General features: G+C 31.3%; 1 protein-coding gene across 4 annotated transcripts in view; it reads left to right on the top strand.

Moving 5' to 3' along the window:
* The window catches only part of LOC134695480 (ubiquitin carboxyl-terminal hydrolase 37-like), a 35,417-nt gene extending 19,044 nt beyond the window's left edge, over positions 1-16,373 (top strand). For all 4 annotated transcript variants that reach the window (XM_063556756.1, XM_063556757.1, XM_063556758.1 and 1 more), the window contains exons 11-22: positions 391-456; positions 1,010-1,141; positions 2,007-2,171; positions 2,702-2,791; positions 6,908-7,025; positions 7,855-7,953; positions 8,496-8,595; positions 10,150-11,073; positions 12,571-12,665; positions 13,493-13,562; positions 14,154-14,292; positions 15,213-16,373. In XM_063556756.1, coding sequence (XP_063412826.1) covers positions 391-456; positions 1,010-1,141; positions 2,007-2,171; positions 2,702-2,791; positions 6,908-7,025; positions 7,855-7,953; positions 8,496-8,595; positions 10,150-11,073; positions 12,571-12,665; positions 13,493-13,562; positions 14,154-14,292; positions 15,213-15,270 — 2,056 coding nt within the window. In that variant the 3' untranslated portion in view covers positions 15,271-16,373. The remainder of the gene's footprint in view (positions 1-390; positions 457-1,009; positions 1,142-2,006; positions 2,172-2,701; positions 2,792-6,907; positions 7,026-7,854; positions 7,954-8,495; positions 8,596-10,149; positions 11,074-12,570; positions 12,666-13,492; positions 13,563-14,153; positions 14,293-15,212) is intronic.
* Positions 16,374-17,137: the final 764 nt, after the last annotated feature.

The following is a 17,137-nucleotide window of genomic DNA, read 5'->3' on the forward strand; positions in this document are numbered from 1 at the left end:
CACTGATGACAATGTTTTATGCATGAAAAAAAAACCTCAAACACCTATTAAAGAATAGTCTTTTGATTGTTAATAATTATGCTTAAATGTGTAGATGAAGCATTATCAATAATAAGCAAAAATGTTTGCTTCAAGTTCGCTTGTTACGAGATTTGAGCTATAGCTCTGTATTCAGGGTGTTATGTTAATTGAAAATATAATTTAAAAAAAAATCTTAAGTCAAATGATCATGATCAAAACTTAATTTGTTTTGTTAACCAATTATGTACATTTTGTTTGTGAAGTTGCCTGTTTTTGTATGATTATAGATATGAAAGTTTGGAACAACACCATGTGGTTTATGCAAAATAGAATATATAAAACTTTAACCTTCATATTTGAAAATTTCAGCTGTGGAGAGCAGGTGACTAAAGAAGAACAGTTTAATGATCTATCTGTAGATATGCCTAGAACTAGGTAATTTTAATTTCAGTTTCTTGTGTATAATTCAGAGTTTAGTATGACATCTATTATCACTGAACTAGTAACATATTTGTTTAGGGGCCAGCTGAAGGATGCCTCCGGGTGCAGGAGTTTCACGAGGCAATGAAGACCCATTGGTGACCTTCGGCTGTTATCTGCTCTATGGTCTGGTTGTTGTCTCTTTGACACATTCCCCATTCCCGATCTCAATTTTAATATCAGAACACAAAAAAAAGAAAGGTACTTTTTACTTGACAGCACAATCATACATTTTAAATTGGATATTTCATTTAAATGTTCAAGTTATCTTTCATCTTTCATCACCCATCAAATTTTAATAAAAGTGCCTTCCTTCCCCCATAAAATTAATTCTAGAAAAGCCCCAACTAAGATAGCTTTAACATTAGTTTTAAAACAATTGCACAATTACAGAATCAATTTTATCACTGATTATAGAAATTAGATAAATTAGCACCATAGATGTTTATTAATTTCATATCGCAAAACTTAATTCTTAATGCTAAATATTTTGTTTTTTATTTTCCAGAGATTCGACCAATCCTAGATCTCTACAGGATGCCCTAGAATTATCTCTACGGAAAGAAAAAATAGAATATACTTGTGAAAAATGTAACTGCAACAAAGCTGAGGTCTCTCATAAATTTACCAAGTTACCAAGGTGAGGGGTTATTATCGCTCAATTTATTTAGATAAAATTAACCTGAAACTAATTTGATCTGAAACAGATACTTTTAAAGACAACAACAAAAGATGTGAAATAAAACCAGAGAAACAGATTTACCTATCATACATGCATCTCAAATTAAAATTATGTGCAAAAAGAGCAAAGTCACCCTTAAAAGTCAGCTGTTAAAGACCCTGAAATAACAAAATGTGAATTCAAATAAGAATACCGATTTCCTGATTTGTGCTTAATATAGATTCTACCACTGTATTGAGAGTGATACGATATTTATCTACTCGAGACAGTTAAATTTTCAAATTTAACTGTTGAGAGTGGATAAATATCGTATCACACGAGGTTTGGTGGTGGAATCTGTATCTCTAATGATTTTCAAACAATACACATGCAAACTTATTCCCTCTTTGCAACTGATCTGCAAAAAGATGTGTTCATTCTATAAGATGTCATCAGGCATAGTCGCCCTTTTTCATGCCATCACAATAGGAACAAGAAAATTCAACATCTTAATCGGATTTTAACCAATGAAGAACTGAGATTAAACGAACCACATGTTGATTAGATTTATTTATACAAGGGGTGTTGAAAGGGATAAATTGACGAAGAATTAGAGAAGTCAACATACACAAAGTGAACAAGTCAGACTGTAACCAAGAGCAAACTATGTTTGTAATAGTTTGTTTATCATTTGTGAAATACTCAATTATTTACATTTTTGATGTTGTCATAAAAAACAGAAGTCAAAACGAAGCAAATCTGAAATCTAAGCCAATAAAAAAGTTAAATGTAAACAAACAAAAAATAGAACTATATAAACATAAGTGATTTGAATTTTTTTCAGAGTTTTAGTATTACATCTTAAGAGATACAGTTACAATATGAATATGTCTCGCCAAGCCAAAGCAGGTCAGAATATAACCATTCCACGATATCTCACGCTACAATCTCACTGTGAAATGGAGACACGCCCACCTTACCCAACCATTCCTCCTCCTGAACCTAAAAGGTAAGATCACTGTAAAGAGGTGACACGTCCACCTTACCCAACACTCCCTCCTCCAGAACCTAAAAGGTAAAATATGTTATAAGAATAAAAAATTAATGGCTTTTTTCACATAACCAAGCATTATTCAGATTGCTTCAACACCTGCTTCCAGTGTGCTGATTTACAAATTACTGCAGTACTAATGAACTCCAATTTTTTTTAATTAACTTGCAGTGATGAGTTATAACAAGGGTGCTTTTCAGATTTGTTTGTCAAAAACTTCCTTCCTGTTTTATAATAGTTTAAATTAGAAGGGTGAAAACTTCATGGGACAACAAAGTATATCATAATTCAAAGATTTGGCTTAAAAAAAGACACCATAAACATGATAAAAATGCTTTAATTTTCATTTTCATTTACCTTGCATTTCTATATTAAAATATTTAGTGTCGACATCATATATATATAACATGTATTATATAATGGATCATGTCACGAATATTGTCACTAACAATTTTCAGAAATATTTATCCATTATTTTATCATTTCAGTCTAACTGTGCCAGATAGCCCACTCAGGGAAAAGAATGAAAATACACCTAGAAGAAAGCTGGATGTAACAAACCCTTCAAACCCTTCAAGGTATGTATTGTACATAACTTTGCTATATGAATCACAAGAAAAAACTCTTTTGTTAGAAAATTTGCTATGTCCATAATTATATTATTTATTCTAATATGACATGCTTCTTTCGCTTTGTGAACAAACCCATGCTCTAAATCCAATAAAATTTGTTTGCACATGCGTATATTGACTACTTCAGAATAATGAATTCTAGCAAATTATCATGCACTTTACATATTTTCTTTCCTTACTTTAAAACTCTTTTAAATTCTTAAATGGTGCACATGATGTTACTAAATCATTTATTATGTCTGTAACGTGTTGCATTCCACAATTGACATATTTGACCTAGATACAACAACTGTTCATGCTGGCTGTTCAAACTCCTCCCTCTGAAAAATCACAGTGCCAGCCATTTGCTTCTTTACAAACAAAAAAGGGAGGTACATGGAAGAGCCTACACAAACGCTTTTACAATTATACTTATTGGACATAGAAATTTCCTTAAGTGTCCTATTCAGAATCGAAATAATAGATACAAGCTATACTTCGGCTGTTGTTTGCTCTATGGTCGGGTGGTTGTTGCTTTAACATATTCACCATTTTCTTTCTCAATTTTATTTATTGTAGTTTTAAGATGGGTAGGCATTATATTTGTTATTTTAGCACGAAAAATCACAAATATAATGCCTACCCATGTTAAAACTACAATAAAGAACAGCTTTCATCAAGTATTTTTTACTTCTTTACTTTGCAAACTGCTATACATATATGAAAAAAGAGTTGTTTGATATTATTTTTTAAATGATTAGCCATGTTTCTTAGTGGAGGAAGGCAGAGTGACCCAAGAGAAACAATGAGTTTCTGCAGGATTTTTTTTTAGTCAACTTAGATATGGTACTAGCAGGTTTGATTCAAAACTACTTAGAACACTCAGCCACTCAGGTTTAAATTTATGACAAAACAACACATAAATAAATGAAAAATCTCTATAAATCAGCAAACAGTCTTCAAAATTTTGTCATTCAACAAAAAATGATGGATGGATGGTTGTTGAAAATCCAGTGTCAAATAAAATGCATATTCAGGACTTGTAAAATTGCTATTGGGCCTATAACAATTGCTACTACTTGCTTATAGGATTTAGACAAAAGATGAGTGTTTGGTTGCAAATTTTATCATTAAATCTGGTGTAAAGAAAAGAAAAAGTTTTAGCACAAAAATCATGTACAATGTAAAAGTAAAAATTGTATGAAAGCTTTAGTGTGAAATTTTGGATTCATGTTCAGTTATTGATTACCCTGGTTAGTTATCTCCAAAAGAATCTATTTTTTTCGAAAACCTTAAAACTAGACTTAAGGGGGTTCGCCGGTCTTAATCATTTATATAGGATTTCTCTATATTTTTCTATAAATGAACTTTATCTTATAGTTCATTGAAAAATAAAATAAAAAAGTGGGGTCACCGTTTATTTGCGCTCACAATCTGCCTTCGAAAGGAGCATACATTTTTGTAAAGGTGTTTTTTTTCTGTTGAAGTAATAGGAGAAATAAAGGTTATATCGAAAAAAAAAGAAATTTATTACAGAAATCCCTCAAATTTTACAATTATTTAGTTTAAGTGCAGCTTATATGGAAATTATATTTAAAAATATAGGTCACCGATGAGTTAAAAAAGGTATTTCAATTTAAAAGCCAAAAAATGGCATTTTTCCACCAAAGGGAGATAATTTAGAACTTTTTATACGACCGCAAATTTTGAAAAAATTTTCGTCGTATATTGCTATCACGTTGGCGTCGTCGTCTGCGTCGTCGTCGTCCGAATACTTTTAGTTTTCGCACTCTAACTGTAGTAAAAGTGAATATAAATCTATAAAATTTTATCACAAGGTTTATGACCACAAAAGGAAGGTTGGTATTGATTTTGGGAGTTTTGGTTCCAACATTTTAGGAATTAGGGGCCAAAAAGGGCCCAAATAAGCATTTTCTTGGTTTTCGCACTATAACTTTAGTTTAAGTTAATAGAAATCTATGAAATGTTGACACAAGGTTTATGACCACAAAAGAAAGGTTGGGATTGATTTTGGGAGTTTTGGTTTCAACAGTGTAGGAATTAGGGGCCAAAAAAAGGGCCCAAATAAGCATTATTCTTGGTTTTCGCACAATAACTTTAGTTTAAGTAAATAGAAAATAATGAAATTTAAACACAATGTTTATGACCACAAAAGGAAGGTTGGTATTGATTTTGGGAGTTGAGGTCCCAACAGTTTAGGAATTAGGGGCCAAAAAGGGACCCAAATAATCATTTTTCTTGGTTTTCGCACCATACCTTTAGTATAAGTAAATAGAAATCTATGAAATTTAAACACAAGGTTTATGACCATAAAAGGAAGGTTGGTAATGATTTTGGGAGTTTTGGTCCCAACAGTTTAGGAAAAAGGGGCACAAAGGGTCCAAAATTAAACTTTGTTTGATTTCATCAAAATTGAATAATTGGGGTTCTTTGATATGCCGAATCTAACTGTGTATGTAGATTTTTAACTTTTGGTCCCGTTTTCAAATTGGTCTACATTAAGGTCCAAAGGGTCCAAAATTAAACTTTGTTTGATTTTGACAAAAAAATAATTGGTTGGGTTCTTTGATATGCTGAATCTAAAAATGTACTTAGATTCTTGATTATCGGCCCAGTTTTCAAGTTGGTCCAAATCGGGGTCCAAAATTAAACTTTGTTTGATTTCATCAAAAATTGAATAAATGGGGTTCTTTGATATGCCAAATCTAACTGTGTATGTAGATTCCTCATTTTTGGTCTTATTTTCAAATTGGTCTACATTAAAGTCCAAAGGGTCCAAAATTAAACTTAGTTTGATTTTAACAAAAATTGAAATCTTGGGGTTCTTTGATATGCTGAATCCAAACATGTACTTAAAAAGTAAAAACACAAAAATACCGAACTCCGAGGAAAATTCAAAAAGGAAAATCAAAAATCAAAAGGCAAAATCAAAAGTCCAAATACATCAAACGAATGGGTAACAACTGTCATATTCCTGACTTGGTACAGGCATTTTCTAATGTAGAAAATGGTGGATTGAACCTGGTTTTATAGCTAGCTAAACCTCTCACTTATATGACAGTCGCAACAAATTCCATTAAATTGTCAACGATGCATGAACAAAACAATTTTTTGTTTATGGGCCCAGTTTTCAAGTTGGTCCAAATCAGGATCTAAAATTATATTAAGTTTTGTGCAATAGCAAGTCTTTTCAATTGCACAGTATTGCGCAATGGCAAGAAATATCTTATTGCAAAATATTGTGAAATAGCAATTTTGTTTTTAATTAGAGTTATCTTTCTTTGTCCAGAATAGTAAGCAAGAAATTTTCTAATTGTAAGAATTTTTTTATTTGGAGTTATCTTTCTTTGTCCAGAATCAACTTAAATCTTTGTTATATATACATTCACTTTTTACTACCGACTGATAAATTAAAATAATCTTTACCATTCAGTGATAACAAGCAGTTTTTTTACATTTTATGATGTATTTAAATGAGTAGTAATTGTTGCAAATTCTTTTAGAAATTTTAATTGAGATTAGTTTTGGAATAAGGGAAAGGGGGATGTGATTAAAAAAATTGGGTTCAATTTTCTCATTTGAAATTTCATAAATAAAAAGAAAATTTCTTCAAACATTTTTTTGAGAGGAATAATATTCAACAGCATAGTGAATTGCTCTAAGAGAAAACAAAATTTTTAATTTCATTAGAACACATTCATTCTGTGTCAGAAACCTATGCTGTGTCAACTATTTAATCACAATCCAAATTTAGAGCTGAATCCAGCTTGAATGTTGTGTCCATACTTGCCCCAACTGTTCAGGGTTCAACCTCTGCGGTTGTATAAAGCTACGCCCTGCGGAGCATCTGGTTCAATGATGTATACATTTTAAAATTCATCTTGGGCCAACACGACTTGATTGTTATGAATGATTTGTGTACCATATGATTAAGTAACAACTACAAAAGGTAATAAATACAATTTGTAATAAAAAACAAATGTTTATTTTTTTCTGAAATTTTTATACCCTCGAGCCTCCTTAACTACTCAATTATAATCGTGCTATAACAACTTGTAACAGTTTCAGATTTAAGAAGAGTCGAGCATTATCAGATTTTAATACTGATGAGGATCCCAGTAAAGCTTCTATACAACAAACCAGCACACCTTTTAAAAAACTCAAAGAGGAACCAGAAATTGTAAGTAATCTGAAGAAAGGAAAATGAAAATTAACTTAATTTCTGTGCTTATCAACAAAAATAACACTTCATGATTTTTTTGCATTCAAAAAGAGAAGCGAAACATACCAAAGGGACATTTGAACTTATAATTTAAAAATAAAATTACATTGCCATAGTAAATCATTGTACACAAAACACAACATAGAAAAATAAAGACTGAGTGCTCAACACAAACCTTACCAAAAACAGGGGTCGATCTCAGGTGCTCTTTAAGGGTATACAGATCCTGTTTCAAAGAGCTATTCTGGATTTACCTTCATCAGGAAGTCACAAACCCAAACATTAGAAAGCTAAGAATGTATTTATATATGACAAAAATCAACCTAAAAATTGATTCAAAGTCAACCTTGCCTAAGTGAGATAAAACCTTAGTTTCTTAATTTCTATAAATTTTTTAAAAGAGAATTTGAAAAAGATGAGCTTTAAATCATGTCAGTATCAAAACAACTACTTAGCACTCAATTAACCAGTCCAACAAAATAGCAATACATGAGGGCAATTTCATTAAAACATTTGTAAAATGGATGTGTATAGTAGTAATTTAAAGCATTGTTTGTTTTTGTTGTCATTCATGATTGTGTATCCAATTGATGTGTTAAAAAATATACACAGATTCTCAAAAAGCTGTTTATTTGAGAACATAATTTGTTTTATTGAGAGAGAAAATATTCTGATAAAGTTCTAAAAAATAATTAATTGAAGCCTTTAAACACACCTAACACACCTAGAGAAATGAAGTATATTTTATAAGTGTTGATTTTATCATTTATAAATTTGTATTTTTCAGATAACGGACAGAAAGCTGACACTAGATGATGATTTTGATGACCCTGAACTAGCCAAGGCTTTAGAACTAAGTCTTAAAGAAGCTAATGATAGGAACCAGGTAACATATACCTTTCCTCCTTTCTTTCATCTCTCCTTAATTTAAAAGAGAAGAAACCAGGTTAAAGTTTTTATAGCTCCCTTTTTTCACCTCAAATGTTATGTATGAATGTGTCAAATACTGTGAATTCATTATTACTCATGGGTACTTTTTATACCACAAAGAAAGAAAAAGTTAAGTTTTTGCTCAAGATTGTTTACCATAGTTGGAAAAAAAAGAACCTCAGGGTTAAGATTTTGCTTATGGCATCATGACATCATTTGTGGTCACAAATACTTTAAATTAGTTAATATGTTCATTGTTAGGTAACCTTCAAAAAATGTATGCCAAGAAAAGATTTTTATCAAGTCATTGAATATATATTACAAGGGCTTTCTTAATAAGAAATTCTGTCTGAAATCTATAGGGCTTTCTAATTGGGAACCTCTTTTATTAATCCATAGACTTTCTAGGTACAGATCTTAATTGTATTAGTAAAGTCTTCTTGATTGATCATAACTTTATAAGCAGATATTTATATGAGATCTCTGTTTCTTCTGTAGGGCTTTCTTGATGAAGTAGATGGAATGGCAGAAGATGGAGATCTTAAAAAAGTATTGGAAATGAGCAGAAATGATCCAGAAAGTGCACCCACTGATCATGGTAAGTCTATAAACCTAATTATAAAGTTACAATATACACAAAGGTTATTGGTCATACTGCCAATGATCAGGGTATGTCTATAAACCAAATAAAAAAGTTACAATGAGCACAAATGGTAAAGAGCATAGTATGACTGATATATCATAAATAACAAGAAAGAGGTGAGTTGCAGGAATCATGGTATGTCTATAATCCACAAATATCAAAAGTACAGGAATCCACAAACATGGTTTATTTATGAAACCAAATACTGTGAAGTGGTTGCTTAGTTTGTTTCAAATTTAACCACTGGTTACAGTCTTCCATTGGCACCTCTAATTTCCATGGAAACAAGCAGTGATTATTGTTTGTTTATGGAAATTGATTTTAAAACTCATTTATATAAAACCTATACCTGCCAACTTTTCAAAATGCCCATGGGGGTTTTGCATGCAAAATGGCTGACCTAGTCCTTGAAAACCTTCAAGGGGGTCTTCAAATACATTTTAATGTTGTTTTTTGGATTCTTCATACTATTACAAGCCTACAACCATTGTAAAATTTATTGTTTTGTTTAAAATTGTGGACAAAATTGCTCTTTCAAATTCAATTTGGGAGCCTCCATGGGGGAAATCCCCTGCAAATAGTGACAGTTGGCAGGTATGAAAACCTCAATGAGACAGCAACCAATAAAAAACCTAGCTCAATATGAATTGGTTATGTTCTCTTAAGAAGCAACTCTCTTGTTGCAATGATGTATATTTGTGTAATATAAAAAAAAATGTGGTATGATTGCCAATGAGACAACTCTCCACAAGAGACCAAAATGACACAGAAATTAACAACTACAGTTCACTGTACGGCCTTTAATAATGAGCAAAGCCCATACCGCATAGTCAGCTGTGCAAGGCCCTGAAATGACAAATGTTAAACAATTCAAACCAGAAAACTAATCATGGCCTAATTATATAACCAAAGGAGTATGTTCGATAAGGTCCTAAAATGGCCCCCTTTTATTAGCGTAAAAATTCAAATTCTGATTTATTGACCAATATCACAATAAATTATAGCTAATACATTGAATAGATAGGATATAAACCTTTTTGTTGAAAATCTTACGTTCTGCGATTCATTATGACGTCACAAGTTGTACACATATTGGTTTTTCACGAAAAAATCTATGAAAATGGGTAAATTTGCATAGATTATTGGACAGGATATATAGAGCGCATACGTGGACAACAAAGATCTTTTAAAATAATGTTTGTGAAGACATTTCACATGTCTTATTTGAATATTAAGCTTGTCGATGCATGCACTGTATGTTTCCTTGTCCTTTATTTGGTTCAAATCCAGCTGATTTTGTCAAATTTCACCAAAATCCCTTATTTTGACCTTTCTGGGATGTAAAAATCAACGTGTTAGAATTAAACTTAAAAACAGTTAAAACTTTCTCACATGTCTTTAAGGCAACTTAAAACATTTATTGTCTTGTTACTATGAACTTTATAATTGGGGCCAAATATGGCCCTTACCGAACTTACTCCTTTAAAACATTCAGTTGTCATATTTCAGATTATGACAAGCAGTTAGGATCCATGACAGAAGAGGAACAAATAGAATTGGCTTTGAGGAGAAGTATGATGGAATTTGAAATGATGCATGATTCCTACACACCAGAGGATATCCGAAAGGAATGTAGCTCTGAAATGATACAAGATTCATATGAATCCCAAGAGATCAGAAAGAAATATAGGTCTGCAGTGGCTGAGGAACTTTTTAGGGACGAGGGTGTTAGAACAAATGGTGTAGAGGATAATAGCGTTACCTCAAAATATTTTAGAACCGCACAAGAAAGTAATACAGGAGATAATAAAATGACAGAAAGTAATTCAGGGATAAAATTGGATAATGGTTGCTCACCTCTTAAGACATGTGAAAATGAATCAACTTACGAATTAACAGAAAATTCTTATTTCCATTCAAATTCTTCAGTCGCAAAATGTTCTCGAGACAAACAAATCTCTATAAACTTTGATTCAAATTTGTCAAATGGTACAATTGTCGAGGAAAATATTCAATGTAATGGCATTAGGGTTGATGAAAATATGAAATCAGAGGATGAAGCCAGTATTGAAAATGAAGTAATGCTTATTTCTGATAACACAGACAGCGAGACTGATAAATGCTCAAAAATCAAGTCTAAAAATTGTACGCAATCAAATTCAAATTTAAATGTTTCCGATCAGTGCATGGAGATTAGTGATAGTGATTCTGAAAAACAAAATACAAATAATTCAAACTCTCAGGAAGGAAACACGATGACCAACATGGAATCAAAACCCAAATTATCAAAAGATATAGAGAATATTTTGATGGTAGATGAAATGACGGCTTCAGACATTACACCTTTGAAGACTGTAAACCGTCCACAGCTAGGGAAAGGGGTATCGCAGGATGGCACAGATATTGTAGACCTGTTCTGTAAAGAAGAGGATGGTAATATTTTATTGATGTGTTTTAAATTTATCTTGAAAAATACATTTTAATTATAACATGAAAGTTTGCTTTGACCAATATTGTATTTTTGGATTTTTAAATATGCATATGTTGTGCACTAAAATTGGCACCATCTACATCATTGTACATGGTGTGTTTACACAAAACTTAAAATTTCTTACATGAATGGAAAACCATGAAAACTTAAAAATTAACATCAGCAAACATGACAAAGAGAATTACTTACATGACTTATATGTATGTGGTCAATTACAGAAATTAATTATTGTACATGACTGAAATTAGAAAAAAAACATTTTTTGCATAACTTGCTGTATGATATCCGTAAGGCATCTATCGTTGTCATATTAATTTTCAAAGATCTTCTCTGATACTAAACAGTCAGGGGTATTACTTAAACAAGGGATTAAATCACTTTGAGTGATTTTGGCTGTGTAATATTAAAATAATTCACACAGACCTTTCAAGATCACTGAAACAAGTAATTTGAGAAGTTAAAATGTAATCACTTCAATAACAATGAATAAGTGTTTAGAACATTTTTGGGATATTTTTTACACTTGCTTGATATTTTGATTGGTAAAAGGACAAGAATTCTATTGAAAAAAAAACTATGTACATGTAGAAATTGTCTTTTTGCTTGATTAGCTTGTCAGTTTTTACAGTTTATTTGAATATGCAAAAACTGGAATAATTTTTAGATCAGGGAATAACCTTAAACATTGTTAAAATAAATCATTCTAACTCTAAAAGAAAACCAATCAGGTCACCTTATATTGTTGACCTTTGTCTGATAGTGAGAGTAGTTAATCAATATTTGATCACAGAACAATTCCCAAAGGTACTTTTAAAAGTTTTAGCACACTAACTTACTGCCCAAGCGCACTGGTAAAATTGATATCCAAAGATAAAGGGATGATTGATTTATGTAGGAAAATTATAGTAAAGTTTGGGAAACATGGAAAATCAATGAAATTAGCATTTGAAGATCAAAGAAAACTCCAAAATCACTTAATGCTAAATTTAAAAAATCACTGAAATCTGTGATAATGAAATAACTTGTTTAAGTAGCACCCCTGACTGCTAAAGAACCGAGTGTCATGAATATCATTCAAACTTTGGGGGAATGCTCCTTGTATTGTCACAATTTATTTTGAATTTATATGACATATTTGCAGTTTGTGTCTGAAGCTCCATGCTAGTAAAATTTTATTTGGACAGGTAAATGTTTGCAAAATGTTGCGTGTACAGGTATTAAACATGCATAATAAAAGCCTCAAGATATTGGTTTTCTGACTAGTAGTTGGAAAAGATTTTGGTGCAGACTGCTTTTGAAGGTGAACAATACATGCAAATCTGAAGCTTCTTCCTTAAGTGTCATTTATCAATGTTTAAAGCTTATAATATTTAAAATACAGTCTAATTGTGACAAGTTTTAAGAATTTCAGTTATAACAAGTGTATTTATACATTTCAGATTTTTTAATGGAACAATGGGACAAAGAGAACTACAATCCTGATGGCAGTGTAATGAAAGAAATGGAGGAAATTCTACCTAGAATTGATAATGAGGTATAAAGCTGTTTCTCTAATTCTTTGTCAATTTACCCCTTTCTGCACCCATTGTATATAAAAAAAAAAATCAATGCTGTGGTTCGTTTGATCTCAGTACTTCATTGGTTAAAATCCAATTATGAGGTTGAATTTTCGTGCTTTCCTCTGAATTTCGTTTTGTGACGGCATGAAAAAAAGGCAACCATGCCTGATCACGTCACATAGAAAGAACACATCTTTTTGCAGATCATTCGAAAAGAAGGAATAAGTTTGCCTGCATAATGTTAGAAAATCATTAGAGAAACAGATTCCACCACCAAATCTTGTGTAATACGATATTTATCCACTCTTGACAATTAAATTTTAAATATTTGAAAGGCTCGGGCAAGCCTCACGTTTTAAATTTTAAAATTAACTGTCTCGAGTGGATAAATATTGTATTACACTTGATGCAGTGGTAGAATCTCTATTTCTCCACTCTTAATTTTCTGTCAGATTTAAAAGTGTTATATTAATTTTTGCCATGTCAATCATGTCAATATCTTTTCAGTTTTCAATTTTTTATCTCAAGACCTCAACAATAAAATCTGCCGAGGACCATTTAAATACAGAAGATAATTAAAGTTCCTCACCCTAACCTAGAGCAGTGAACTACATGTATAACACTGAGCCTAACCTAAAACCAAATCTAACCTAACCATAGATTTAACTTAACCATCAAGTATACTGTTTAGTAACCCCTTAAAGTACAGTGTCACAGTGCCAATGGGGAAAGGAGGGAAAACAAAAATTCATCATGTAAATAATTTATAAATTTCTAAATAAACAATTATCTCTATTTGTAGAAAGGAGAACTACCATATTCCTATCGTCTAGTCAGTGTTGTTAATCACATTGGTAGCAGTTCTGTTGTTGGTAAGTGGCACATTTCTTTAAGATTACTGTTTTGCTATCGTCCATTATTCATCCTAGAATTTCCTATACTGTAAATTCAGAAATTAATGCGAGGTTTTTATTATTGCGAAAATGCGACTGAGTTGTAAACGCAATGTTTAAACTCCCATTTTGAAATATTTTATATGAATTTGACAGGATTTTTCTCAAAATTGTAAAAATTAAAATCGCATTTAAGTCTAAATGACAAAATTGCAATAAAAAATGCTGGCAATAATTTCTGAATTTATAGTAGTTGACTTTTTCACAGAAGTGTTATGAAGTTAGAGAAAAGTTGATAAGATAAAGCTACCAGACGAGTTCATGTGTATCATTAGGTCATTATGTCAGTCTTCACAAAAATCTTATCAAACTAACCAGCTCGTACATCAGTCAGGATCAGTTTTACATAATTTTATTCAATTTGTACAGCTTGTGAGGGATGTTCTCAGAATAATTTTACTGACTTGAACTGAAGAGTTTGTTGTCAATAGTGAGGAATATGTACACGTGCATGTTATAGGTTTTTTATATTGGTGATTTGTAAATTACCAGTATTTGTGTATATTGTAGGGCATTATGTGAGTGATGTGTATGATATTAAAAAGGCCAGTTGGTTTAGCTGTGACGATTCACATGTATCTAGAACAACGGAAACAGACGTCAGAACCAAACGTGAGAGAAGTGGATACATATTCTTCTATCTCAACAAGTAAGTAATACAGTCAGATGATATGTGATAAAAATTGTTTTGAATAGCAGCATTGCCATTAGGCCTAAAATAAAATATTGTTTGTTTCCCCAATCCCGACTGACCCTGCAAAAACGGTCCTACTCATAAATTTTATTTTCCAAACTTAGTCAAATATTATTTCATTCATGTCCGATTTTCATGCTTACCAGATCAACCGGCATTGTTCCAGCTTTGAGGATAAAATTATTTCCCTACCTACCTACCCACACCTGGCTTGGCAGGGTCGGTATTGGGGAAACAAACAGTATATTAATTTAGGCCTTAAATAATTTGGTTTTGATGATCCTTTATGCTGAATCTTTAAATTTCTGTAGTGTTTTATGGGTAGTTATTTGTTAGTATTTTGCCTGGTCAGACATTCCAATACTGGCTTATACATGTTATAGTATGGTGAAGGCAGGTGGTGTGTGAAATTGTGCAATTATTTTTTTTGTAATCAACTCCTCCTACAGTTAACAGTATTTTTTAAAAAGATTTTTAACTGCTCAGGTTTGCAACCAAGATCCTTAAGACGCTGCTGAATGTTTCAAAACTCTTTGATGTTGTGAACCTGCTATTATAATGATTATGGAATTGTTTAAAAAATTTGTTCACATTTTTCTGGGCATACATACATTCTTGTGTACAATTTGGAAATTAGTATGGCGTTCATTATCACTAAACTAGTATATATTTGTTTAGGGGCCAGCTGAAGGACGCCTCCAGGTGCAGGAATTTCTCGCTACATTGAAGACCTGTTGGTGACCTTCTGCTGTTGTTTTTTTCTATGGTCGGGTTGTTGTCTCTTTGACACATTCCCCATTTCCATTCTCAATTTTATATATATTGCAACCCAGCCAATTGAGACATTTGATTGATTATATATTTTAATTTTTCAGGGATATATTTGATGACCTGAAGGACCATTATGCCATCCACGCTAACAAGAAGAAATGATGAACTCTGATAGTTTTCTTTTAGACATTTAAGATGCTTCGGCATGTACATAGAACAAAATATGAACATAGAAAGAATGAAGTAGACAAAATTCATCAATGGTTTATTACAAAATTAAATTTAATAGCCAGCTGTGAAATGCTAGTCTAACAAGTTAATTATGTCATTCACAACATTTTTCGGGAAGATATATTGCATGTATTGGTTTTGTCATTTCTGTTATAAAAGTTTCTGTAAAAACTATCTACAGATTTCAATATCTGACCTGGACAAAATTTGATCAAACTAGTGTATACCATGTGTGTAGTTCATGAGTATGTTTTAATCATAATTTTGGTGGGAAATCATAGCAGAATACTCAAAATTTCAACAAAAAGGGAGGTTTGATAATGTAAAATTCCGTCAAGTTTATGTAATAACAACACTTGACAAAATTAAATAATGAACAAATATTTCATTATCTACCATCACAGTAGATGGAAATAAAGTGATAAAATGAACAAAATAATGATAATCAATGGCCTGCTACTTACATGAGAGTCTGGGTAGGGTTTACTGAATGTAAAAATAATGGGCACACAAAAATAAAGAACTGAAAAAAAAACAGGGTAAAAATAATGGACACAATATTTAGATAAAAAAAATGGGGTTAAAATAAAGAATAGAGAATAATGTAGTAGAGGAAAAATGAAATGAAAAGAAAATAATCTCTCATGAATGTAATAAAAAAATTGATGTGAGGAGGAAAAATATAACAAGTATTGAATAATGTGCCAAAATATGTAAAAAGAGTTAAATTTCTAAAAAAAATAAGGGAATAAAAAGTGATGACCCTCATCCCGACCCTCCTCTTACATTTAATGTGAATTGTTAAATATTCTTTTTTTTATTAAAAATGAAATTAAGTGTTCAGATTTAGATAGAACAAATAATGTTTTTCTTAATAGTCAAAGACTTGTATATTTACCATATATCATGTACAAATGAAATTAAAAAACTAAGTGTATATCTGTATAAATTTGCATGAACTTTCAATATGAAAAATGAATTTTTGATAATATAGGCCAGTTTATTTCTCTATTACTATAGCATTGTATGTTATAGAGGACGTGTTTCATGTTATTTAGTTGCATTGAATTCATTTCTACATAAAATTTGTTAAGTATATTTTTATCTATTTATCATTTGTTTTGATTATTATTGTTAATATAAAATATTTAAATGCATTGATGTATATGTTTTGATTATTGTTAATATAGAGATTTAAATGCATTTTATATGTTTCTCAGTGGTATTAAAACAAAAAGTTTATATTGACAGATCTTTTTATTAATAGTTATGAATGGTCTTTGTCGACATCGGGATCGTAATCTTGGGCAGCATCAACAAACTTCTTAAAAGCTTAATATTTTGGAAGGTAGAAGACCTTGATTTTCCATACTTTGTATGTAAATGCATTGTGTTATGAAGTTTCTGTTCGTCATATGTCCATTGTCCTTGACATCATTTACATGATTCAGGGACTTGAAAAAGATTTTCAGTATTCTTAATTTCTATGTTATTATGAGTAAAAGGATAACTATATTGGCTATGTGTGTACTTTGCCAGATCCAGATACTGGTACCTGTCAGACAGTTTCACTTGACCTTATTTCATGGATCAGTGAACCAGGTTAAGTTTCCTTGGTCAAGTCCACATCTGGGATACTAAATGTAATAGTTCAACTATATTTAAAGCATGTAATGATCACTGTAAGGTGTTTCTTGTATGGCTGGACTGACCTTGACTTTAATTTCATTGTTGTCCATTGACCAATGTTAGTTTACCTGGTTAATAGATATAGGAAGATGTGGTGTGAGTGCCAATG

The sequence above is a fragment of the Mytilus trossulus genome, chromosome 13, assembly GCF_036588685.1.
Source record: "Mytilus trossulus isolate FHL-02 chromosome 13, PNRI_Mtr1.1.1.hap1, whole genome shotgun sequence".
Taxonomy (NCBI): domain Eukaryota; kingdom Metazoa; phylum Mollusca; class Bivalvia; order Mytilida; family Mytilidae; genus Mytilus; species Mytilus trossulus.